Here is a 26,530-nt window from a genome sequence, read left to right as displayed (position 1 = left end):
CATGAATAACGATAGAACAGAAATGAACGGCGGCCGCTTGGGAAACGGAAGGTTCCCTGTTCGATCCCGACTCCCCCTGGGTTAGCGCCGTGCAAGTGCCTTGCATGGTTTCCTCCACCATCGGTGTGTGCATGAATGGGTTAATGTAATGCACATTGTAAAGCGCTTTGGATAAAGGTGCTATATAAATGCACCATTTACTGTACTATTTATTTGAACTTCCGGGTAAAGTTTGCCTATGGTCCATGCTATGACATACAGCCTGACTTATAGGGTGTGTTCGTAAATGTGCACCGGGAGCGCACTCACGTAGTAGTTTGTATTGGTCAGTGCGCTCAGTGCTGTATTCGAACGGACCCCATAGTAGGAAATGATACTGACCTTTGGTGGGGATCATCAGTTTACAGGGCAGAGCCAGTGGAGTCATGGAGTGTTGGTACACCAATGCCGATAGACAACCTGTACGCACACGCACACGAACACACACACACACACACACACACACGCAGAGTTATAGGATATTTTCGATATTTTAGGAACATTTTGTGAATGTATAATTTTGTTGAAATGTGGGTACATTTATGGAATATATTGTGTGAATATAAGTTATGTGAACTCACCAAAGTAGGGTTCATTGGGGCAGCCCTTCAGACGAACACCTTTGGCACTGGTCTCAATCAGGAAATGCCTCACCAGCTCGTTAGTGATGTCAGGAACTGGAACAGGAAGCGAGGACATAAAAAGCTGCTTATCAACTGATATATTTAGAGTTTATTTGCTCATCCTATCTTTTGATGGATCCTTTAACTTTTTAAACAATTATTTTTTAATTTGTATTATTATTATTATTATTGATTGAATGAACGAATGAATGAATGAATGAATGAATGAATGAATGAATGAATGAATGAATAAATGAATAAATGAATGAATGAATGAATGAATGAATGAATGAATGAATGAATGAATTTATTTAACACGTTTCTTTAGTCTCTGGAAGCAAGTGACATGCATGCTTTCCAAGCTACAAGAGCATCCAGAAAGATAAATCAAGTTGCACCTTAAGTCCAACATCTATTATTCATGGTTGGAGCATCAAACGGGCGGTATTTACCTTTCTTGTTCGGTTGGGCGGTGGGAGGAGGGCAGGCTACCTTCATAGCCAGACCGTACGCCCCGCGGAAGGAATGACTGTCCCTGATGACGAACGCCCCGGGCTCCCTGTCTTTCAACACATTGATGGCTGAACGGGTGGACGGGGAGAGGGAGGGAGAGGAGGAGGAGGAGGGGGAGGGAGAACAGTGGAAAGCAGAGGAGAGCCGTCAGACATTGAAGGGGAGAAAGGTTGGATGGAGGTGGAGATAAAAGTAGAGTGGCATTATAAAGCCTGAGATATATTTGGTTGCACATTGTGTTGCACAATCAAAATAGCTCATCTACAAGCTCAATCTACTTGTTCTCACTCGCGTTGTGAGCTTGTAGAGCTGCTATTTTCAGGAAGATTCAGGGAAAATAATATAGTATGTTTCTGAAAATATATCAGCTACGATGGTTATCGTGTGTTGAAACCTATGAGATCATTAAAGCAGCAATCCATAACTTATTATAATGACTACAACTGTATTTAAACCAATTCGTATGGTAGTAGAGTATGTTAATACAATATGCAGTGGTCAGAGTTGGTCGCCCTGCTTTTCCATTGAGACATTTAAACCCTGGTGTCTGGTAGCACTGGTTGACAAGTAGTCATGCCTGAAGCTCATAATGTAATATCTCCCTTAGCCAAGTGGGGATTCCATCTTATATGAACAGTAGCTGTTTGGTCATCCACGCGGGAGGCCCGGGTTCGAATCTCGGGGTAGGACATAAAATGTACAGCTCACCTTGCTCCCTGGTGATGTCAGGCTTGTACCAGTACTTGGAAGTGTCCTGGACAAACTTGACGTTCATCTTGATGTCAGGATAGCCATCTGTTATGGAGGAAGATGAGATCAGACGAGACGAGATATGTGATTACCATACATTCAGTTTAGTTTTAATTCGTTTTTAAGCGGATATATATATTTTAATATATAAGTATTTTTCAGGGGTGATATTATAAAAGGTGTAATAAAAAGTCAACCAAACATCATAAAATATACTGTACATTCACAGTTAAAACTGGCAAAGAAAAAAGAGAATTGGTACATTTCATATTCACCCTCAATACAAGGCATCTGACATTTTCTCTATTATTTTAGTTTGTTTTTGTTTTCTGTTAGTTAAGCCTGATTTCCATTAGTATTCTTTATTTCAGTTAACTGAAATGCCACCCCTCCACATCTAGCTTTAAATATTTGATCTAGTTTCAGTTAGCTGTAATAAACCTTGGAGCCTCACCATATATGGAGAACTTGGAGAGATCTGGGAGCGTGTGTGTGCCAGTTCCATCTGCCGGGGTTGGCGTCGACATCATGACCGACCCCCCGTTGGGCCTCTCCTGCTCCCCGCTGGGCTGGCGCCTCTTCTCCGGGAGCTGGGGGGAAACGGGGAAGGTGGGCGTGGCGGGCGGCTGGGCGCTCCCCTGGCGGGACAAGGCCCCCCTGCTCGTCGGGCGTGCTGTGACCGCTCGCCATCGGGCGGCGGGTCAGCAAAGGGCTGGGAGGCACGGACACCCCGGCCATTTTGGGGCTCCGGCTGACCAGGGGGCTGCTGGGTGCTCTGTTGGTGTTGGCCGGGGGCGAGTGTCTGGCCAGCGCCGGGCTGGTTTGGCTGGTCAGGCGTCGCTGGAGTGCAGGGCTGGGCGGCGTGTTGGTGGCCACGGTGCGGTGCAGGGTGTTGGGGCTGCCGGGCACGGTGTGCACGCCCATGATGTTGACCTGGGAGCCCTCGGGAGAGGGGGGCCTGTGAGGATCGGCGTGGGAGTATACGCCAGAGTCAGTCGGGCGATTCGGGGAGCCCATTCTTCTCCTGCACACAGAAATGTGAAACAACAAACAAGTGACCAAAGGAAGAAACACTGAATTCACAAGCTATGTCATCTTAAATGCAATAACAATGCACAGTATTTGAGTGTTTTGCCAACTGGAGTCGGTATATTGGCGAGTCAATGAGCAACAATAGTTTTTTCTCAGCCAATGCTGAGAACGGGGTAGGTTGGGAGTGGTGGTCTTTGCTGTCTCAGGAGAGACTCAGCGGCCAACATATGTTATCTGTTTAGGACCAGAGTCTGTCACTAAATTACAAATTTGTTCCAGGTCAGCTCATTGGCTCCTAAGCTCTTTCACAAGAGCAAAGATGGTGCTGGTGCCAAAGAAAAAACGTGACATCGTCTATTTGGTCATATTTCAGGTCTAAACCAGATGCAAAAGGTGAGCCCATAGATTACGTAGCGGATTTGCAAGAGTTAGGTGATGTTGACTATGGACAACATCACCTAACTCTACAGTACATGTAACCACTGATTTTGTTTGAGTCTCCAACAGCACCTACCTCTCAGGACTGTGGATGGGGCTACTGGAGGACAGCGGGGCATTGAAGGCTTGTACTCTTGAGTCTCCAAAAACGAAACGTGTATCTGAGGACACATAGCCACATCCAAGCTGTCAGCACAGGCTCAGTCTAACATACTGCACAACACTACAAGCCGTCAACATGTTGAATTGGAAGAGGTGGGATGCAATTATCGGGTTGTTTGTTGTTTGGAGAAAGTGAGTGAAAAACACATTCCCAAAACAAAAGCATTCTGCAGAAAGCTCTGTGGGAACGCATCACATGAAACCTGGGGATGCACGGTTGAAACGCTATGCATATTGGTTGCAGTGAGACACCAAAACAGTGGCATGGCTATACACAGACAGTGTAGCCAGTGCAGCCTAAACAGCCTGCACTGGGGCCTGCCGTAACTACGCTATGCCACTGCACCAAAAACAAAGAAGAGTTAAGTCATTATCTGCATTAGGACATTTTTGGGGCAACAGCCAAATGCAAAGTATTGTGTGTACGGTACAGTACGCTGTGTCTGTGTGCGACAGTCTGTGACGGGGCGGCACGTGCCGAATTGTTTCCATGGCAAGCGGGCCTTACCTTGCTCGCCGTCACTAGAGTCAGAGCCTGACGGCAGGAACGGAAGATAGAAAGCCAGAGAGGGAGAACAGATAGAATGTGTGGAAGAGGAGAACACAGGGAAGACATTCTTGAGCGCCACACGCAAGACTTGGAGGAGTATGGGAACAAATTAAAGAGCTTTGAAAAATTATAAATATTGTAGTTTGATGGGTTGTGCGATATTCTGCTATTTTTGCTATTTGTTGTAAGATGAAGTACTATATAGGGCTTAAATGGTTGAGCTTCAATTGATTATGTGCATTTATTACATACTATAACCAGGCTTCATTTGCCCTGGGGGTGATAAGCTTGAACCGATTGGTCAGCTACCATATCATATAACACGGTAGCTGACCAACCAGCACAAGCTAAAGTGCCACTGTGCACTCAATTGTAACTGCGAGCGACATTGCTGCAGAAGAAACTCAACTCGCCATGTCAAACACAGACGAAACTCTGCCTCCAAACACGGTTACCATGTGGAACGTTTTGCAGAATTTATGGCTGAGAAGACAGTGCAGTTTATCCGGCTGGCAAAAATGAACCAAAACACGGAGTAGAATACAGCGACCTTCGGTGGTTCATAGAAAGGCTGCGTGACAGCGAGTCCGGCCGGCGGCTGCCATCAACATTGTTTTCAGCCAGTGCTCCCTCCCCACTCTGTTGGGGAACCCCAGCGGCACTAACATTTCGTTCACTAGACTAGGGCAGTTCCACGTTGACAGTAATGCTACCCTGTTTATTCAAATGAAAGTGTTGATCAAATGGGTTTTGTCTTCGTGAATAAATAATGATATGGTACTGTGTGATAAACACATCACACGGCTCATCGTTGTCCTTTTTATCCTACCTCGAGCATGGCTGTATCAGCCCTTTCCAGCGGCTTGGGCTGATACCTAGGCCATCGGTTGGATAAGCTTGGGCAATGACAAACAATGATTTATAGATATATATTTATATATATAAATTATATATATATATATATATATACATATATATATATATATATATATATATATTCTGTATATATGTATACTCACATACGTACGTACATATATTTTGCTTTATGTACACAGGACAGTAGAAAGACAGGAAACCGAGGACAGAGGGTGAAGGACATGCTATGAAGGTCTCAGGTTGGAACCCAACCAGAGATGTAGCGATAATCTACCAGCATGCATGAATAATATCCAGAGAGTCATGTTTTATACATTTTTATAATATTTCTTATGGTAGGTGTTTCCAGCGCGGCAGTGACATCTATAGTACAACCCTTTTAGTTTTAATGTCACTCTGCGCAGTGGCGCGGGAAGGGGGGGGCTATGGGGGCTGCAGCCCCCTGGTGATGGAAGAAAAAAAAAAGAAAAAAAAAACTTTTTATTTTATTTTATTTTTTATAATATATATTTTTGGGAAGACCGCATGGCTAAAAACGCCAGCCATGGATCATAGCAGTCTGTTACGGTCATGGATGAACTTCAACCTGGTGTTTGCACTGTCTTTCTGCCTTTTTGTGTGGGGAAAAAACACAGAAACCCCCAAAGCGCGGGCGCGAGGAGTCCCCCCCCACGCACAGCCCCCTAGGTATTAAGGACTTCCCGCGCGCCTGACTCTGCGTGTGTGAGTGTGAGTGTGAGTGTGTGTGTGTGTGTGTGTGTGTCTGTGTGTAAACTGACCTGATCCACCATCGTGCTGTGGCTTCAGTCCAGGGCTGAAAGTGGAGTAATGGCCAACCCAGGAGGACCGCGAGCTAGAGAGAGAGAGAGAGAGAGAGAGAGAGAGAGAGAGAGAGAGAGAGAGAGAGAGAGAGAGAGAGAGAGAGAGAGAGAGAGAGAGAGAGAGAGAGAGAGAGAGAGAGAGAGAGAGAGAGAGAGAGAGAGAGAGAGAGAGAGAGAGAGAGAGAGAGAGAGAGACACACACAGACAGACAGACAGAGAGAGAGAGAGAGAGAGAGAGAGAGAGAGAGAGAGAGAGAGAGAGACAGACAGACAGACACAGAGAGAGAGAGAGAGCAAGACGAGAGATTCAGAGAGAGACAGCGAAAGAGACAGCGAGAGAGAGAGGCAGGAGAAAAAAAGATGTACAGTGTAAAAGAGAAGGAAAAAGAGAAAACGTGATAATCAGTGTGTTAAATATTGACCAAAACATTGAGTTAATGTGTTAATGCACAGGTAGTACATGATTTTGATATGGTCATACAAGTCATGCATTTTGGGATGATTGAACTGAACATGCAAACAGCTCTGCACATTAACAACAATATGGTCGGATGTATTTAAAGGTTAGAAGGCAGTAAAGTATTTGGTGGACAAGACTGTAATACCTGATTTATACTTGGTTGTTGCTGTAAATATTAATAATTATTGTGTCTCTAAAATAGCAGCTTATTGCTACATTGTACATCGTGTCGGGCACCGGAAATGGCCGATCTGCAAGCTCACACCACGTCACATTGCGTAACTTTGATGCGCGGCACCGGCATGCAACGCAACTAAGTATAAACCAGGCTAAAGACATGTGTGGACCGGATCTATGATAGTATTTTATGGTTAGAGAATGACAGAATGGATGGATTCTGATTTTAAAGTGGCTCACTCACTACTTACAGACTTCCGATTAACAAAGCTCTACTTGTATTTTGTATAGGTATTCCTCCAAACCGCAAATCATGATCCAAAGTGTTTTTTTTTTAATCAACTTTCTCTTCTTTTTTCCCCCCCGATTTCCTGCCCAATTTATTCATTGCCATTTCCCTCCATGTTTGTATAGTCCCTGTCACTGTCAACCTCTACTGTTCGGTATTGGGGAGGGTGTAGACAACCACATGTCTCCTCCAATACACATGGAGTGGCCAGCTGCTTCCTCCCAGCCACGCAAACCGCGGCCAATTGTGTCCGTAGGAGCGCCAAGCTGGAGGCACCGTGGAGGAATCGAACCACAGTCTCTCCACGGTGGTGATCCAAAGTGCTTTTCTCCATCAGCTCCGATTTCTGGAGTCCATGTCGTTCTGTATAAGGAGTTCATTCCCAAAACTGACGAGGGCATGTGAACTGTGTGAGCAGCTGAGCCCGATTACGGGGCGGGGTTGTGAAATTTATGCTCTGTCGTGCGACACCGACTTACAATGAAGTCGTAGCTGCTGCTGCTGCAACCGTGCGTCTTGCAAGACATCCAACCACAACCTCTATTGGATTCAAGGTTATTATAGTAGATTAAAATGTATGAAATAACTGGAACTAGATTTGAATAAAATATTGTACTTAACTGATATGAAAAAGGCTTTACAAAAAATGCTATAACATTGTGTTCATACTAACGAAAACATGCGAGAAAATGTCCTTTGATTTTGTCACGGTGAATTTAATTCACAGTCAATGAATCCTACATATACAATCCTACATAAGCATATTATTTTGGGTGCATATAAAATCTATTTTGTAACTTTTTGGGTGTACCAGTTGTCACTGTGAATATACTGTATACTTTTGGGGTTAGCGGTTTTATTACACAATACTTTTTGTGAACTGTTTCATTGTACAAAATTTAAAAACCTAAAACTTAAAAAGAAAAAATAAATAATTGAGAGGTCCTGCTTTAAAAACAAATTACAACTAAATTCAAAACAAACAAAAACATGCATTATGAAAAATGCAAAACTATAACCACTTATTGCATTAGAGTTGGATGGTGGGATGGGTCAACGCACATGGCGGTCGGTAAGTAGTGTGAATGGAGCTCATGAAACTAATGCTAATGACTGACTGGAGAGTTTTGTTCCAAAATCAGAAATGATTGTTATTATTCAAGATTAAAGCAAATTACGATAATCATTGCTAAATCATGAATCCTGAAGAAACCACAGGTTCTAGTTGTGCTTTTTATGACATTTTTTAAATGATCCTTTAGTATTTTGGAAGCAAACTCTCATTCCACACATCTTTGCCACTCACCAAATAACGAGCAGCACCTCTAGTAATCAGTGCCACTTAAGGTGCCATGGAAACGGGCACAACACAAGATGAGAGGGATGGTTTTGGGGAGCCTTACTGCAACAAGCACGTGCGTTCAACTTGACTGACTGCAGGAGAGCGTGGACTACATCTTGGTTCTTATCTGAGATGGTCGTCTTTGACGATCGTCTTTGCAATCGACAGAATACGTCACTTTGGGGCGTGCTGAATAAAATGCTGTTTGTAAGTGAGTCTGTGTGCATGCCTGGGTGTATGTGTGCTTGTGAGCAAAGGTGAGGTTACTACTTTCTATCTGATCAGAGACAGACAAGCCGAAGCCAATATGCTGTAGTAGAGATCAATGGAAATGTTATAGTTTTGTAATAATTATCTTCTATGCAGGTTTATCACATTGATATGTCTGTAAATACTTTTACAAATAATACTTAAATAAGTTTGCAGTTTAATCTCAATACATGTACATTACATTCCAAAATGTTCATGTGCCAAAACCCATGCAAATACTCATGCAAATACATGCCAATGCATCGGCCCAACATGAGTCCTGCAGCTTATACAGTATATAATGGAAATTGTGTGGCCTCTCCAGATCATATATGTTGGCATGCCACTCAGCAGTCTGAAGACCATCGTCATCAGTACTGTTTGATGTCATCAGATGTCATGTCATGATGTCTTGCCGTTAATAGACCCAGTCTCGTTTTTCTCACTCCCTTGGTGCATTCATAATAATTAAGCTCGCTACGCATCGCATTGCGGCGCATTGACTTTGCGATGAGTCGTGATTTATAATGAGCTTGTTGATCAGCAATTTTGTAATTCAAAAATAAAATACGATATTTCGTTTTTGAAATTAATAAAAATCCCCCAAAATATGGAAGCCAGGGTTAATGTGGTTAACAAAGAGACAAGACATTTTGGAATGTAGTGCGGTTCAGGTTATAGTAGTGTACGTGTTGACCATGTTCAGTGGTATTTGAAGTTCTCTGCCTGCACGGTAAGGTGAACTTACACACGTTGAAGTAAGGGGTCTGTGGTGAGACGGGGAAGGCAGGGGTCAGGGGGCAGTGCTCACCACCGCTGCCGAAGAACTGACTGTCAGCCTCGTCTTCATCAAAAGCCTCCCGGTAGCTGTGGATGGGTCCCTGCACAGATAGATACACACAATGCATGTGAATGCGCGGCGGACATGGACAAACGGATATTGGGAAAACACGAGGGCCAGGGTTGACGACAGAGAGGGGACAGATGAGAGGATGACACGCGTGCAAACGAGACAAGGACAGGTATTCACACGCGGAAACAGTTTTTGAAACAAAAGCCTGGGCAAATGACATAAATGTAATCCACAATATCCACCAGTAAACAGTTTAACCCAATAAAAACTGTCATTTTTAGATTGTAGCTATATAACATATAGCAACTCTTAGGATTTAGAACAGTGGTTCTCAAAAATAGCATATATCTGCTATTTTTTAACATTTTTGAAAAATCTTGAAAAAGTTTTTCTCTTCTGGGAGTCACTGGCACAAAATATCTTCAGATGTGGGGTCCGTGGCCAAATACAAATCATTTTGGGGGTCCTTATTTGGCATGAGTTTTAGAACTTCTGATTTAGAAGGCATTCGTAGAATTGGCCTCAGGTCTTAATGGGTTAAGTAATGAACTACCGCCACCACTGAGGAAAAAAGCCACTGAATTACACTGAATCTCCTTTTTCGTTTTGGTACAATTTTATTTGTGGCAGTATTGCTTTGCTGCTATGCTTCATTACCAGGACAATTAATCTGGCCAACAGCAAACGAGGGATTTCTCTGCATGCAAGTGAAGCAGAGGCACTCCGGTAACTGTGGTCCACTTTATTTCTATTACCAAGCGCTTCAGCAAAGCCCCACAAGAGCCAGGAGTAGATTAAGGACATTTATCATTTTAAAGACAGGTTAATAGATCTGTGATTGGTCCAGACATTTGGAGACTTAACAATTTCGATCCTCTAGAGTCTAGACTTAGTAAACTGGACTTGAGTTGTCTCTGTACTTTTTTCCGTGTACACCAAATCACTACAAGCTCACAACATGTCGCGTTCCGATGCGTTGTGAGCTTGTAGATCGGCTATTTTTGGCTAATGTTCGCCCCAGAATATGAATGCTGGGCTTCAAGTTGTTAATTGGATGTTGCAGTTCAGTACTTTGTTATTAATCCAAGCCTCGTTGCTTATAATGACTTATACCGCTATCATTTCTGTCAATTTTTTTTTATCTTCACCTTATTATTGCTGATATGAATGGATTTTGTCTAACCACAAGGGAAATATGTCTTTATACTGTACCGGGAAAAATTCTCAGTGTTACTTTAACTCTGCTAGTGTACTTTTAAAGAGGTGGTGCCATGTTTTTGCACTTTTTCAGTTTTTCATGTGTCTATGAGGTTGATAGAACTTCATTAAGCCCCCCGGTGATGTTTTTATGGTGTTTTATGTCTTCTCTGACTATTTGGAGTTTCTTCCTGGAGGCTGAAACCTTGAGGGTCAAACGTGCCAATAGAGAAACAGCGCTTTAGTGACATCACAAAGCCATACCCTCCCCCTCATTATCATAACACAACAGGTGTGGGCATGAGGAGGAGGAGGGACTAGGACAGGTGGGTGATGCTAAGGTGGTGGAGGAGGTGCTAAGGTGAGAACCAGGTATACTTAATGAACTAGAGGCGTGTCCACATAAAAACAACATTTTAACACTTACTGTAACCTTCTTTTTTTTTTTTTTAAATCCTTACATAATAATAATACCTTATGATCAGGTTTTAGGGTTGAAAAATATCATGGCAGCCCATCTTTAATGTTGTACTTTTACTGTGTAATGACATCTTCAAATGGATGTAAAAACTGCTAAGCTACGGCTACATAACGCTTGAAGTCAATAAGTTAAAGGGACTGACACACTGAAAGCATCCGTGTCATTTTAGTTGTTACTATATATCGTCACTGCCGGGCAGAAACCTCTCATCTCCAAGTTTTTTCGTAAATTAAAGCCCTACTTCATCATACAAGAGTGTCACACAAAAGTAGTGAAAATAGTTGATCTACAAGCACATGCGCTTGTAGATCGGATATTTTCACTATTTTAAATTGTTCTAAAAATAATGTTTTTTAAAAAGGAACGGTTAAGGACAAAACATTATGATAATAAAAAAAAAAAAAAAAAAAAAAAACTTTTCAGAAAAGGTTAGGATTTAGAAGGTGTTTTTAGAATCGGCCTCGGGTCTTAATGGGTTAAATCATGTCCAGTGTCCCCTCTTCTGGTCATTGTGCCATGTGTACATGTGTTGTGTACCTCTCTGGGCCTCCCCCCGGGGTTTAGGGACAGTGTTTTGGTGAAATCTGTGGAATGGACCCCTGGGCCTGTGTGGGTCGAGGAGGATTCCTCGTGACCGCTCTGGTACTGCCCCTCACTGGTGGTCCGACGTCGACCCGTCTCCTGAGTGACCTCTGGGGTCATGCCCCTGGAGCGAGATCCTAAAAACAACCAGAGAAAGACATTTAGAAGAGTCAAGAATTCCGAGTCGGCCGGGAGTCTGACCGGTGGATTTGGTAGACTGTAATAGAAAAAAAATCACCTGTGTATGCATTAATATGTAAAGGATGATGCCATATGAGCAAGGCAGTTATAAAACGGCACAATAGGCACAAATATGGTTATTTGAAGTGCAGATGTTTTCTCAAAACGGACTTGCTCACAGTGCATTATCCCGCTCATACCACAGCTAACTTGTGAGGTCTCCATAATGACCCAAAAAATATGGAATATGACTAAATGTTAGAAATATCTTCCATCAAATGTAGCTACACTAACATGTTTCTGTCAGCAGGTGTCACTAATTACTAAGCGGACTACTACATACAAGTACATTGTACAGTATGGTGTGCACGTTGATATTTCCTTTTGCTACACGTCGGTTCTCATTAGCAGGGATCTAGAGAATTACTGTTATCATCATGTGACAAGTCTCGGCCAAATAGAATAGCGTATTTGACCTTGGCGCTCTGTTATTTTTCGGTGCCGTGGTACAGGCCTATACTGATACAGTAAATAGCAGAACAGAATGTTGAACAGAATATTATCTCCACTATTTCAGTACTTGTTTACCTCAGTATTTGTTTTGGCATGACCGCATAAGTAACTACTGCGGTTGGAAGTGATATGTGGTGGATAAAAAAAAAGAAATGCATCCAAGAAAATGAACAGCATGAGGCAGAGATAAGTTAGAGGTCAGAAAGAGAGAGGAGAGAGACGAGGAGGGAAAAAAAGGAACGGAGAGAGAGGGAGAGAGACGGGTGAGTGGGGCAGAAAGAAAAGAAGAAAAGGAGGTGAAAGAGGAAACAAGGCGAGAACAATGAGGGAAGGAAGGTATACACACAGAAAAATAAAGGTGCCACCTGGTTCACGAAAGAACCTTTCAGACAAAGGTTCTTTAAAAAACCCTTAACTCACTTAAACCCTAAATACTTCATCGACCGGTGTCTCCCAGAGTGTCTGTACTTGAGCCGCTCCTTTTAGACCCTACACCAAATCACTTAGTCGAAAATAGCTAATCTACAAGCTCACAACACATCGCAGACACTAGGTGGGGGCTGGCACTAGGGTTTAAGTGGTTAAATGTACCTAAAAGAACCATTAACCCCACAAAAAAGGTTATCTAGAACCATATAAGGAACATGAAGAACCATTCACCAAATAAAACGGTTCTTTAGCAGGTGATGGTTCTTCGTGGAACCATGTAGCCTTTCAAGGAACCGTTATTTTTCTGTGTGTACTAATAGCCGAGATGCAGGAGCGACGCGGGTGAGGAAAGAGGAGAAAGGCGAAGGAGAACGACAGAAATAGACGAGAGGGGGGGGGGGAAACCAAGAGGGACAGATTGAAGGAGAATGGATGCAAAACGGTGCCAGTGGACACAAACCAGAGAAGGAATAAGAGCGGTGGCGGTCAGACTGTTGCGTGGTCATACTTTCGCTGATGCCCCGGATGCGAGCGTTGTACTCTGCCACCCGGTGGATGGGAGGAGGGGAGGTGAAGGAGGTGGTGAAGGAGGAGGAGGAGGAGGAGGAGGAGGAGGTGTAATAACAGGAGGAAGGTGAGGGAGGTGCAGAGGAAGAAGCAAATGGCGTGAGGGCAGGGTAATCCACGTGGCAGCGGAGGAGGAGGAGGAGGGAGGATGGATCAACAGAGATTGAAACGGGAGAAAAAGGGAAAACAGACAGAAATGAAAGTCAAAACAAAATGTGAATCAAGATGAGTCAGAGCGGATGATTTTTTTTTGGTGAATTTTAAATAGAAAATGTCTTGATGGAGTTTTAGGCTTGATAGTATATATATAAGGTCACATTAACTTCTATGACATAACAAAAATATATTTGACTCCGAACAGGAAAGCACCTTTATCTATAACAGCGATTCTCAACCTGTGGGCCGCGACCCACTGGTGAGCCATGAGGATATTGCAAGTGGGCCTGCAAAACAATATGATTTTTATTGATAATATAGCATTAATATTAATAATAATAATGTTAAAATAATAAAGTCATGGCATTTCTCGTTAAAACCTTGACAAATTGGTCTTCATTGTGATACTGATGAATAGGAACAACATTAATTGTTCATTAAAATAAACTGGAAGTGCACGCAGCCCACCCATCTGAACACTTAACGTTAATGGTCAGATGGGTGGGCTGCGAATGCTTTCGAGATTTTCAAGTGGGCCCTGATCCAGTAAAGATTGGGAACCACTGATCTAGAATAACGTCACAATGATTATGACCTAGAGGAGGACAATATCTCTCCACTGGGCGGCGCCAGAGAGCAGGAGGTGGTGTTGAATGCAGACAATGCATGGAACCTGGAAACTCCACAAGCACGGCTATTCTTATTCTCATGGCGTCTCCACTCTCACAGACTCTGCCTTATTTTAGACTACGGCTAATCATCAGGTCATGTCTCTTTTCTATGGCACGACAATCCCATGATGATTGTATGACGCATAACAAACGAAAAGCGTGAGCTATATTTGACCTGGGATAGCAAAATGTGTCCACAAACTGAAAGTGACGCTCCCACTGGAAAATGCAGCTGATGACATGACGATTTGTCCTGTCCTATCATCTATGACTTGTGTTTGACATTTGTTTTTGTTTCACTGTCACAAAGTAGATTAGCCACCTAAAATAAAGCACACTAACTATGACTAAAGTTTGACCCCATATTAAACCTATAGGTCACTGACTTCCTCTTAAAAGTACAGTAGGCTATATGAAGAATAGGATGCATTCATTGCGACCAACACACAGCCAACATCCTTAGTGATTAATTTCACTCAAGAGTCAGTTTTTTACACTCTCAAGTTAAATGAACACTCAGGATTCCACTGAACTGTATTTAATGTCCTCCCTTACTCAAACTGACCAGTAATATCGCACAAGAGGTGTCGCTCTGCACCGACATGCAAGGAATTCAGTCTGTCAGTCTGCCCCCCCCCCCCCCCTTAGTCATCTTACCAGCGATGCGTTGAGCCACCAAGCCTTCCAGGTTCAGGTTCTCGTCTTCGGCATCCTGTTCCTTGGGCACGGGGGAAGAAGAGGAGTCCTTGGGCTGGGGAGTGACTGTGGGGAGTGGGGAAGGAGAGGCGCTGTAGCCTCCGGGGTAAGGGGAATGGCCCTGGGGGTCCGGGGACACCCGTCCGCTTGGGTAGGAGCTTGAGGGCTTCGCCGGGACCTGCTGCCCGTACGCGGGTGAGGGCTCGGTGGCGTAATGTGGGGCCGCCTGGCGCGCGAGGAGGTAGGGCTCTGGGGTGTGCGTCGGCGTGGTGTTGGAGGTGTTATAGACGGCGTTGGGTCGGTGGGTGATGTACGCCGCGTGGCCTAAGGAGTTGGAGCTGTTCCCGGACCCCGAGGTGCTGTAGCCGTGGATGGCCGTTTCCGCCTGGTAGGAGGGACGGGCCAGCGTCTGGGAGAAGGGCACCTGGGACTCGGCGGGGTTGTTCTCCCCCGTCGGGGCACTGTGGGACTTGCACATGTGGGCGTGGATGGGGTCCAGGTCCAGCATGAGCATGTTGAGGGCCTCGATGGACTGCTCGATGTCCCGCTGCGAGGCCGGGGTGGGGAACTGGGGCAGGCTGTGGGTGGACGCGAGCGGAGGGCCAAAGGGATCGTCGGGCAAGCTGTGCTGGTGCCAAGCATTGAGGCCCCTCTGGACGGCCTCGCGGCTACTGGTGCTCCTCTCGGGTGCCCGGGGCATCAGCTTGACGTTGGACTCGGGCTGCGAGTGGTACATTCCTCCGCCGTTCTGGTAGCTGGTGAACCCTGACTGCAGTGTGGCGGAGTCCATGCTCCGCTCCGGGCCGGCGGCGGCCGTTCGCATGCCGTGCACGGGCATCTCCGCTAGTTTGTCCCCGAGGGCGCTTCTCTCCAGGTAGGGACCGTCGTTCTGCAGGCTGACGAGAGTCTCGCACTGATAGTAGAGCTCCGCCGGCGTGCCCTGACCGTCCAGGGACGAGAGCGTGCCGAGGGTGCCCAGGCTGTCGACGCTGTTACCTTCCCCTCCCTGGCTGTTGGGCAGCTCGTCGTCGAGGATGTCCGTCTCCCGCGCGGGGGCTCCGACGAGGCGCGTGTGGGCCCCGTTGACGTGCACTTGCGCCGGGACCAGGTGCCGGACACCACCCCCTGGGCTGGTGTTCGCCAGGTACGCTTGGCGCTGCGCGGGTGCTTCCAGGCCACTCAGAAGCTGGTCCAGCTCCCTCTTCTCGTGGGGGCTGAGTGAGGGCGGGACCGCCGCCTGCTGGCCGTGGTCCACCCCGCCCTGTCGCGGCTGGCTGTGTGGCTCGTCCGCGGTCTTGATGGAGGCAGTCGAGTTCCCAGAGTCGCTGCTCACGTTGTGGTCGTCGAGATTGGTGTGTCCGCCGCCAGTGCCGGCCTGAGTCTGCTCGGAGGCTTGCAGGGGGTGGCTGCAGTTGGGATGTGGGTGGGGGCGCTCGGCGTTGGTCAGGTTGTTTTCTTGGACTGGAAGGCCGTTGATGTTGACCACTCCCTCCAGGGAGTCTTTCTTGCGGACCCGAGCATACAGGCTTCCATCAATTGGGCCCTGGGTGTGAGCAACATCTGGAAGAGGGAGACAAGGGTAGACGTTTACAAACTGTGCGTCAGTGTTTTCAGGGCACGACAGATACATTTGAAAAAAGACAAGGATACATGAGGCTGACTGACAGAGGTTAGTGACAATTATAAACTGAACCAGGCTCATTTCAAGGTATTGTAATCGGTCATGTCTGTCTGGCAAAATATCTTACATTTTCTTAATGTTCCTTAAGAAAATCCTCTCCAGCTGATTATCTTTTGGTGCATGTCACACCACAACTAACAAAAAACGCATGGGTTCCCAAGGCTACACCACAACAAACTACAGTAGGTGGTGTCATGAAACGTGTTCTTGCCATTATAAGAGGAATTTTGCTGCTTTTTTGCTGCAGAAGAGGGTTTTTGCATCCTCTACCGACTTTTGCTAAAAGCATCATCACCCGAATCATCCCTTGAAACAACTGCATCCCTAACTCTCTCTCCCTGGGGTTCACCACCATACTGTAGCCCGGTCTCTGCTGAAAAACTAGCCCTGCCTGGACGACTATTTATAGTCTATTTGCGGGGCTCCGAGCCCCTGTCACGTTGCGTCAGCAACACTGACCCATGTGGCTTTGACGTGAGCCAGGGAGTGTCCCCACCCCCGGCCCGGAACAGCTGGGTTTCCTGTGATAAAAGGAAAGACCACCGCTGGTCAGTAAACCCAGACCAGTGGTTCCCAAACAGTGGGTCGGGACCCAGGTTTGGGTCACGGACCAATTTTTATGGGTTGTGTGTAAATATCCCCTATTTTTGGGCGGTGAAACCGCCCCTATAAGTGAGATTTGGAAAAATTTACAAATATCTTGGGCAGTGAAACCGGCCCTAAAAGTGAGGTTTGGAAATTTGTACAATTATCCTGCGCTGTGATTGGCCAATCACAATCTATTCAGGACTGTGATTGGCCAGTGTCACATGACACATGTGCATAGCCCTATATAAGCAACCATAACTTGAAAAAAAACATACATTGTTTTTTTTCAAGTTATGGTTTTGTCCATCATAAAGAGTGTTTCAATAAATGTATTTATCTTTTGTACATCATTGGTTGACTCCATTCAGTATTGTGGTTAGCTAGGAAGACACCGCCCACTTCACACAGGGTGTGATTTTTCATTTTCTACGGATATTTATTTATTTATTTCAATAGTATTTCCTAAATAAAATAAAAAAATCTAATAATTTCCATAAATACATTTAAAAAACCTTTAAGAAGTAGTGAAAATAGCAGATCCACAGAGCTTGTAGATCTGCTATTTTCACTAGTTTGGGTCCCGGGCAAACGCCTAATTTCTCTTTTGGGTCTTGAGATAAACCACTGGAATAGAGGACCCAGATTGCTGACTCACATTAGCCATGTCAGATTGACCACATGTGAAAATCTTTCCGTGACAGGTTGTCCGAGGCTCCCTCTGCCTGGAATGAACTTCAAAAAGCTCTTTCTTTTGGTCTTTTATCACTTTAGATAGATGATTTCAAAAGTTGAATTATAGGCATGCTTAACCAGATCTTACTCGAGTAAGTGACTACCTGGTCAAATAAAGATGAAATAAAAATGAGGCAGTGTAACACTGATTGATTGCTATTATGTCAACTCATGTTTGTCATGTCATATTGACCTCATAACTATCTTAAACAACATTAAAAGGGTACTGTCCTGTGAACCTACAGCAGTTATTATAATATGCTTGATGCTGTTGCCCTTTGCATTGTCGATGTGCATTGTACTATACTTGAGTATTCCTCGGAAACTATTTAATTAACAACAACATTGGATGTTGGAAAACAAACCTAGAACACCGAAAATGATCCATCTAGGGGTGATATAAGTGCACGGAAACTGAGTGATGATTCTTACATGTAGCCGAGCAAGTTCTGTTTCATCACCCCTGATTTAATGCCAGGCTGTCCATTAATAGACAGGCACTCTCCCTTCCACCTTCTGGCAGTTATGACCTGGCAACATGAAATACTGATTTCCTGCTCCAATAACCACATCCACCCTTTATACTTAGTTGACCAGCAGGGTCCCCCAGGACTCTATAGGTGGACCACTCCTTGTGAGCTTATAGATCCTCTATTTTCACCAACTGTTCACCCGAGAACAGGGACGCCAGGGTTCAGGTGGATAAACAACGAGAAGTAAAACCAAACCACGCTTGACTCAAAGAGCCAACAACAACGACCCATAAAAACCTCTTTAGTTCTAAACCAAAAACTTGAATCCAAAGGAAACTGTACCAATTTTGGACCTAAATCCCATTGTTCTGATATGATAATATAGTGTGGGAAACACTATCCTATGACTTCTGTGTATTTCTCTACGAAATGTTGAGGTTGTGAAACAACATGACAAACATATTATCATATAACTAGATAGATAGATAGATAGATAGATAGATAGATAGATAGATAGATAGATAGATAGATAGATAGATAGATAGATAGATAGATAGATAATTAATTCCCTTAGGGAAATTCAGGTATCCCACAGCTCATACAGGCATACAGTAAGGTTAGTTAAAAACACAGCTAAAAAAAGGGGGCACAGGTTAAAACTGAGAGTAGACAAATTCAAAAATATACTATGAATAAGCATAAAAAGCATTAAAAAGGTGTCACTGTGGATAATAACCCTTTGTTATTACATATACATTATATTATCTGTAACTAAAACTAGTAGTCCCGTTCATAAGCCTACTGTAGCTGCACAAGCTGGTGCAGATAGACCCATAAAATAACTAAAAACTAGTAGTCCAGTTCATTAGCCTAGCGTCTGGTCATGGAGTTAAAGAGCCTAATTGCTGTTGGGACAAAAGTGTTGATATAGGTAAAAAATCTGCAAAGTTTCCCTCCAAGATTATTGAATCTAGTTTGTTTTAATGCAGTTTAATAATGCAGAATGCTGCAACACCGTTTCCTTATCTGATTTCACCCTTGTGTTGCGCTCTCATTGGCTGCAAGCTTGTATGCTGCAATGTTTACATTCGCATCAAGAACCTAATAGGACAACATACATTTCACCTATCAGATACACATTTGAAAAGTGATACTAGGTGACCGGAGCCTGTCTCATGTGACGGAAGGCCCAAATAGATGGCTCCCCAGGGACAGATGGTGGATCACTCCAAGCTCTGCTATTTCAGAGCCCATGTCAACAAGCCCTCAGACATGGTGGCAACCAGAGAGAGAGAGAAAGAGAGACTACTGCAGGCAACGCGTCTGAAAACAAAGTTACCCTGTTGTATCATTAATAAATGTTTGACACAGAGAGCTAACAATGTAGTTGACAGCACACAGGCACACACTGACATTTCTTGTCTAAGTGTTCATATTGAACATACATTCATTAGAGAAGTAATATTAATTTGGAACAGAGTTTAAATTGTGAATTCTGACTATAGATCATAATATTGATTTCCCTGCTGCTGTCTTCCGAATAAATTCCATTCACATGCCATCCCAACCCAAACAAAAACATTATCCTTACCGGCTTTTCCCTTCTCTCTCTCTCTCTCTCTCTCTTTATAAAAATCCCAAATAGAGTTTGAGATGATCAATATTCCGTCCTTTTCACTCCATTCAAGACCAAAGGATCAAAGAAAAGTACTTTAAAAACCCAGCAGAGTCCAGTAGTAGAATCTAGGAGGAGGTGCTGTTGCCAGTTCAGTGACTGAACTTTTCTGTGGTTCCCATCTCTTTCCTGATACACATCCTCCTCTCATCACTGCACATGTGCTGTGGGCTACACGGCGAGGTGGTTGTGGGGCGGGGCCCTGCCATTCCACCAGCCTCTGACGTGTGGGGGTGAGCTCGCAACTCTGGAATCTGCCCTCTTCCCGGCAACAAGGGGAGTGGTGACACACCACTGGCTGGCCAACGTTTGAAATGAACTACTGTCCATCTATCTGCCACACTCCACTGTCCATCTGCCCTGCATGCACTCATGTAGTGACATCACAAGGGGATCCCCTATTTTGGTATCCCCCTCTTCCTTCATTGAGACAGATATATGCTGTATATTATAATATACATGATATCAATATAAAATGTATATGAATATAAAACTGTAAATTGACATAAAGGTAAGGTATTAAACAAATATCGAATACAGAATAAGTATAAATATATTCATTCTGATTTATACACTGGTGTCGCACAACGAAGAAACAAAAGCTCACGATACGTTGTGAACTTTTAAATTGGCAATTTTACATGTGCGACAAGACGTGCAATCAAATATAAATTAGGCATATACTCTTCTGCTGAGCCCCATCATTTATTCATTGTCTCTCTCATCCACATTTCTTCCCTTCACTCTTTCCTCTTCTTTCAAACTCTTTCACACACATTCTTTCTCTTTAACACACACACACACACACACACACACACACACACACACACACACACACACACACACACACACACACACACACACACACACACACACTTTAACAATGTATTCATGCCCACTTAAAGGAGAGCATACAAGGACACACATATTAAAGGTACAGTTATGGTTGCATTCACAAAATCATAGCATAATGTCTTCATGATACAATAAGCACGTCACTCAGTACTCTATGGGTACAAGTAACAGCATCTCAGCCACACACACACACACACACACACACACACACACACACACACACACACACACACACACACACACACACACACACACACACACACACACACACACACACACAGGGTCGTAGAATATAGGGAATGCCCTTGTTCTCCTTCATGAAAGATGATCATTTACACTGAGCTTTCCACGACTCAACTTTGCATGGACAACACTTTCCAGTTGCGGTTAAATCCCCCCCCCCCCCCCCCCAAAAAAAAAGGACACTTCTGGGAATCATACAAAAAATTACATCTGATGTAACGACTCGTAAAGGAAAGGGCAAGAGACAGAATGAAAGTCTAAAGGCAACCTTGCGGGCAACATTTCTCAAGGACTTGCCTCAGCAGACACCAGTGGTAGCCCAGAATCAGGTGGATTCTATTATGAACAGTTCATTGTGCTGCTGAAGGACACTTCAAAGGGACACCTGGCGCTTGACAGAAATAATTAGCACAGGGGTCAACCCTGCGACCTTTGGGGCAACGAGGCATTCCCCTCCGAATGGCTAGAGCGCCCTACCCTTCAGAGAGGCTTGACAAGTGGAAAACTCAAAAGCAAGAAAAGACAGAAATTCAGAGGAACGAGTGACTCACAGACCAGAGTAGGAATCTCCCCCGAAGTAAAATCTCTCACCTCCTTAAAGAACTTCCCTGCTATTTTTCTCGCGTGGACCTACAAGAAGGGGGCCCATAATTCTCCGGACTCAGAAAGGAAGTAGGCTGCTAAACAACTTGGGGCATGGCAGGAACTCACTAAACGAGCATCATAAGGTCGCGACCTTCACATTTGCCTCACACTTTTGGCATGCGTATTAAGCCGGGCTGTTAGGGGATAGTCATGCATGCCTGCATGGGTTAGTGAGCAATGCGGACGTGCGCACACACACCTTGCAAATAAAACTAAGGGAACAGACGGAGAGCTGGAGGTTCCAGGCGTAAAACGTAGATATTTCTTTTCACCTTTTAGAGTTCACTAAAGCACATGAGGCCGTGGTTTTCGAGCAGCTAACGGGCGTAGTGAAGCACAACGTGGAGTGCAGTGCTTCCGACCCTAGCCTCTTAGCTGTTTTTCAAATCACGGTAAACCACAGCCTTCAGTGGCTTATTGCTTTTATTACATGGTTACCAAGCATGGCAACATGAAAATCATAAGTCAACTGCTTGCACAAACACGGAAGTTGCTGAGCAAATGCATGAAAGATACTGACAATTTATGCAAAAATTGCTTGATTTAAAGTGATTTGTCAGTAAAACAGCTTGTTTTACTTATTGGCCGATTCTTAGCTAATGTCTTCCCAACAGTTTTCTGAAAAACGTATGTTTCTATATCAGTGGTTCTCAAACGTTTTCCTGTCAAGGACCCCCAAAATTATATGTATTTGGCCGCGGACCCCCATCTCAAAATAGTTTGTTCCAGGGACCCCCCAGGAGCCAAGATTTTAGTTAAACATGTTCGCTATGAGCTTGTATATCTGCTATTTTTGAATAGCCAAAGTGTAAAATAATGCTTTTTAGCTCAAATAAAAAAATGACACAGATGCGTTCCAGGTTTTAATGGGTTAAAAAGTGATGCATTTGCTGTAAAACCTACAAAGGACTTATAGCAGCACTCCTCTTACCTTGCCATAGGAAAAACTAAATTGCAATATAGCCATTTAAACTGCATGGTGAATGTGAATCTTGTAACACATTACACCGGGATTCAGCCAATCAGAATCAAGGACTGGAACTATACGTTTTAGAATGTCATTTTTACACTTTAAGTCCTTTTACAGTTGTACAATTTAGGCATTTAGCCAATGCCATTATTTAAAGGGGCTTACATGTAAAACAAAGGGCACTTTGGCAGGATGCATGGCTGTGCGTATGCACACATTGTCTATTGTGGGGATTAAACATGTGACTTTTTTTGTCTCTAACCACACTTACACTCCGGAACGCAGCGCAGAAAGAATCTGCCTGGCTTCGAAGAATTATTCCCATAGCCTACATGTGGTTTTGGATGCAAACAGAGTCATAAAGTAATGCCTTACAGTGGCTGCTGTTCTCAAGGGCTACTGTACCAGTAAGCTATTCCCAGCACAGCCCTAAAATAGCGGGTGAAAAGTTATAGTAGCATGTACAAATAACCATTAGTCATCTGAATGGAAAAAATAGCTTGTTGCTGTAGTGAAGAAATAGTCACGGCAAACCTGAAATTAGACTTGATTGGTTACGTCTGCATGGCTAGCCCTGAGCAAACAGCTCTCTTCACAAGTACAGTAATGTAAAACAACAAGCTGTCAAGTTATATATCTAATATTATATTGCCACAAACTGAGCAGAACTTGCAAACCTAAGGAGGGGTTAATCCAGCACAAATGGGACAGTAGGCTACTGCTTGACACTGTAGATAGATATTGATGGATCAATCAAGGTAGATATGATCATTTTTGCTATCTGTACTTTGCCAGCTGACAAAAGGCTCCACCTGGCAAAGAAGAGTATCTCTCCTCTGTCTGTCCCTCTCTGTCTCTCTCTCTCTCTCACACACACACACACACACACACACACACACACACACACACACATTGATTCACACCTGTCCATTCTCTGTATTCTCTCGAGTGACAGGTGCTGCTCTCGTGAAAGTGCCTGAGGCATAGCTCAAACAATGCCATGTGCTCGCTCTCTCTCTCTCTCTCTCACACACACACACACACACACACACACACACACACACACACACACACACACACACACACACACACACACACACACACACACACACACACACACACACACACACACACACACACACACACACACACACACACACACACACACACACACACACACACACACACACACACACACACACACACCTGCTTCTTGCTTGTATATTCCTTTGAATTGACTGGCGTGTGTGTTTAGGAGCCAAGACAGCCGTAAAAACAGCCTTTAACTGCGATAACACAACCATTAAAACCCACCGGTGCTTAGTGGTTCCTAAATAGACTGTATCTTAGAACCGCTACAACCAGTAATGTACCAAATGTAAGAGCAGGGATTCACTATGTCCCACTCAGTGCACGCACATTTCTTCTCAAGTAAGGTCACGTTAAAGAGGCAAAACACAGTGCATATGCGCACGCACATACAGTACTGTACAGTAGAGTCTGATTTCAAAATACATACTGAATGTCACTTTTACCCCATTTGAACAAAGTGAAAGATTTGTTTACTCTCTGAGAGTATAACTCTGACTTGATTCCTCATTACGTACAGGGCTGTCACGATTACAAATTTAAGTTGACGATTAATTGTCACTCGAATAATTGCGATTAACTATTTAATTGTGCGTTTGGCAATGAACACTGGAACATTATGAACCTTTTACTGTAGGCTTCGTAATAATAAAATTGCACAGGGCAGATAGTATGACAAATAACTGAAATATGCAAAGAAATTACTGACATATTTAATAATTTCAAGCATGTAAAAATAGCAGAAATGGTTGATCTACAAGCTTACAACGCATCACAAAGTCACGCGTTGTAAGCTTGTAGATCAGCCATTTCTGCTTTTTTAATATTTGAAAATGTGTGACAAATTTTCAACATGGAAACGATTATGCAAACATAATTGCGATTATCTCAAATAATTGCCATTAGACGATTATGTAATAATTGTGACAGGCCTAATTACGTACGTACTTTAAACATCCACAAAAGAGCCTTACTGTACATGTCTGCTGGATAACTTTAAACCCTTTGACATTACATACATACTGTAGGACTCAGGACAGAATTCCTCCAGCCTAAAGAGGCAGTTTTACAGGTAACTTAATCCTGGGTTGACAGCAGCCAGGTTACAACACTTTGCTATGATCCGTACCCATCATCATGTGTTGGTTGCATTCCAACTCTGTACAGTCGCTCTCTATTGAGAGCGTCCGCAAAAAAGTAGCGACGCACGGACTGCGGAATTCCGGTGCCGATACGGATGCTTCCTAAAATAACAATTTGACCGATAGCTGATTTTTCTTTGTTATAAAAATGTACGATTTTAAAGTCTTTTAATCTTTTAGTGAGCACAAATTCAATCATACACTGTATACTTATTACTTATGGAATAACAGAATGTCATCTTATTTGCAGATACACAGATGGCAGTCAACGCGGCGAGTATCGTATATAGGGTGTATGCTGTTGTGTGCTATTGTTCATTATTGATGGTATTTTTGTACCTTAAAGTACTTATATTTACTCTGTATCTGTACCTTAACTGCTGTGCTGCCCCTGGTGACTGAATTTCCGCCGCGGGATCAATAACGGTCGCTCTCTGTCCGTCTGTCTATCTATCGGCCGATACCGATGTTCAGTCGATTCATCTGTACATTCCTACTACATAGACCTCAAATGTAAATGTGTTCAACAATCTACTACAATCATGCATTGTGTGTTTAGAGCAGCAGGTTGAGAGAATGGAGATCTTCACTCTGCAATACTGAGACTATTAACCCTAACCCCAGATTATTGTCGCCAGAACGACTTTCAAACGTTCCTACTGTACGGTAAATAAAGAAGTGATGAAACACACGCACACACACACACACACACACACACACACACACACACACACACGGACACACGGACACACACACAGACAGTTTTGCCGAAGGCTGCGTTAAAGTCCTCTTTAATCCTGACAAAAAAAAAAGTTTCCAGTGGCTTTGATGGTGGACTTGACACGCTTACAGTGGGACACTGTGACCTCATAAAATGTCCAAACCTGTTAAGGAAAACACACACGTAAATATAGACCACACTCAGCATTTTACATGTGTGATAAAACACACACTGCGTACGTGCATCACTCATTTAGAGTTTAGAGAGGTTTAACAGACCTGGTGTATGGTTTCCTGTACCGTATGCCTGCGCCCGCCTCCACACACACACACACACACACACACACACACACACACACACACACACGCACAAGATGGGACTATTAACCAGTTTTACTGTTAACCACGATGATTTTAAACATTATAATTAATTAAACATAAACAAACGTATGATCACTAAAAATAAATATCTACTCAGGTCCAAAAGAAATAGAACTATAGAACTGAAATTGTTATTTTGTAATACAATTGAAGAGCCTTGCAGATCGAGGTCCTGCAGCCTATTGGATGTTTAAACATGTACATTTTATTTATTTCCAAAGAGATATAGTTTTAGTTTAGTTTAGTTTAATCTATTATTTTGTATGTATTATTTGGCTACTGCATTATTTGTGTTTTGAAAGGGAGCAATGGTTAAAGAAATAAATGTTTACAAATGCTCATGTGATTTTATACTATCCATAGTGTTGTGGAATAAATATGACAATTGTGAAACTGTGAGTATTTCTCTCACTACAATCGTACCATCAAAACAGTGATGCCTAGTTTTAACTTATACTGTTATCAAGTGCACACACACACACACACCACACACACACGCATGCACACGCATGCACACGCACACGCACACACACACACACACACACACACACACACACACACAGTGATGTCATTGTACCAGAAGGGGTATCTCTCAGCATGATCTGCCAATCACCTTTATGGCTTTCATATCATCGTGACGACGGCCAGTCTACATGCCAGTGGCGGAAAGACTGACTGACAACTCATTGA

At 43.7% G+C, this 26,530-nt stretch overlaps 1 protein-coding gene across 1 annotated transcript in view; it reads right to left on the bottom strand.

Moving 5' to 3' along the window:
* The window catches only part of LOC308080572 (tensin-1-like), a 142,953-nt gene that overhangs the window by 10,569 nt on the left and 105,854 nt on the right, over nucleotides 1-26,530 (bottom strand). Inside the window, 14 exon segments of the mRNA XM_080422466.1 lie at nucleotides 382-459; nucleotides 621-716; nucleotides 1,115-1,243; nucleotides 1,884-1,970; nucleotides 2,380-2,584; nucleotides 2,586-2,949; nucleotides 3,472-3,556; nucleotides 4,066-4,194; nucleotides 5,763-5,795; nucleotides 5,798-5,836; nucleotides 9,070-9,202; nucleotides 11,390-11,571; nucleotides 13,017-13,097; nucleotides 14,608-16,206. Coding sequence (XP_080278592.1) covers nucleotides 382-459; nucleotides 621-716; nucleotides 1,115-1,243; nucleotides 1,884-1,970; nucleotides 2,380-2,584; nucleotides 2,586-2,949; nucleotides 3,472-3,556; nucleotides 4,066-4,194; nucleotides 5,763-5,795; nucleotides 5,798-5,836; nucleotides 9,070-9,202; nucleotides 11,390-11,571; nucleotides 13,017-13,097; nucleotides 14,608-16,206 — 3,240 coding nt within the window.

Source organism: Gymnoscopelus braueri (assembly GCF_963280865.1).
Source record: "Gymnoscopelus braueri genome assembly, chromosome: 24".
In the NCBI taxonomy this organism is placed as follows: domain Eukaryota; kingdom Metazoa; phylum Chordata; class Actinopteri; order Myctophiformes; family Myctophidae; genus Gymnoscopelus; species Gymnoscopelus braueri.
This window is presented reverse-complemented; position numbering and strand designations above follow the sequence as displayed.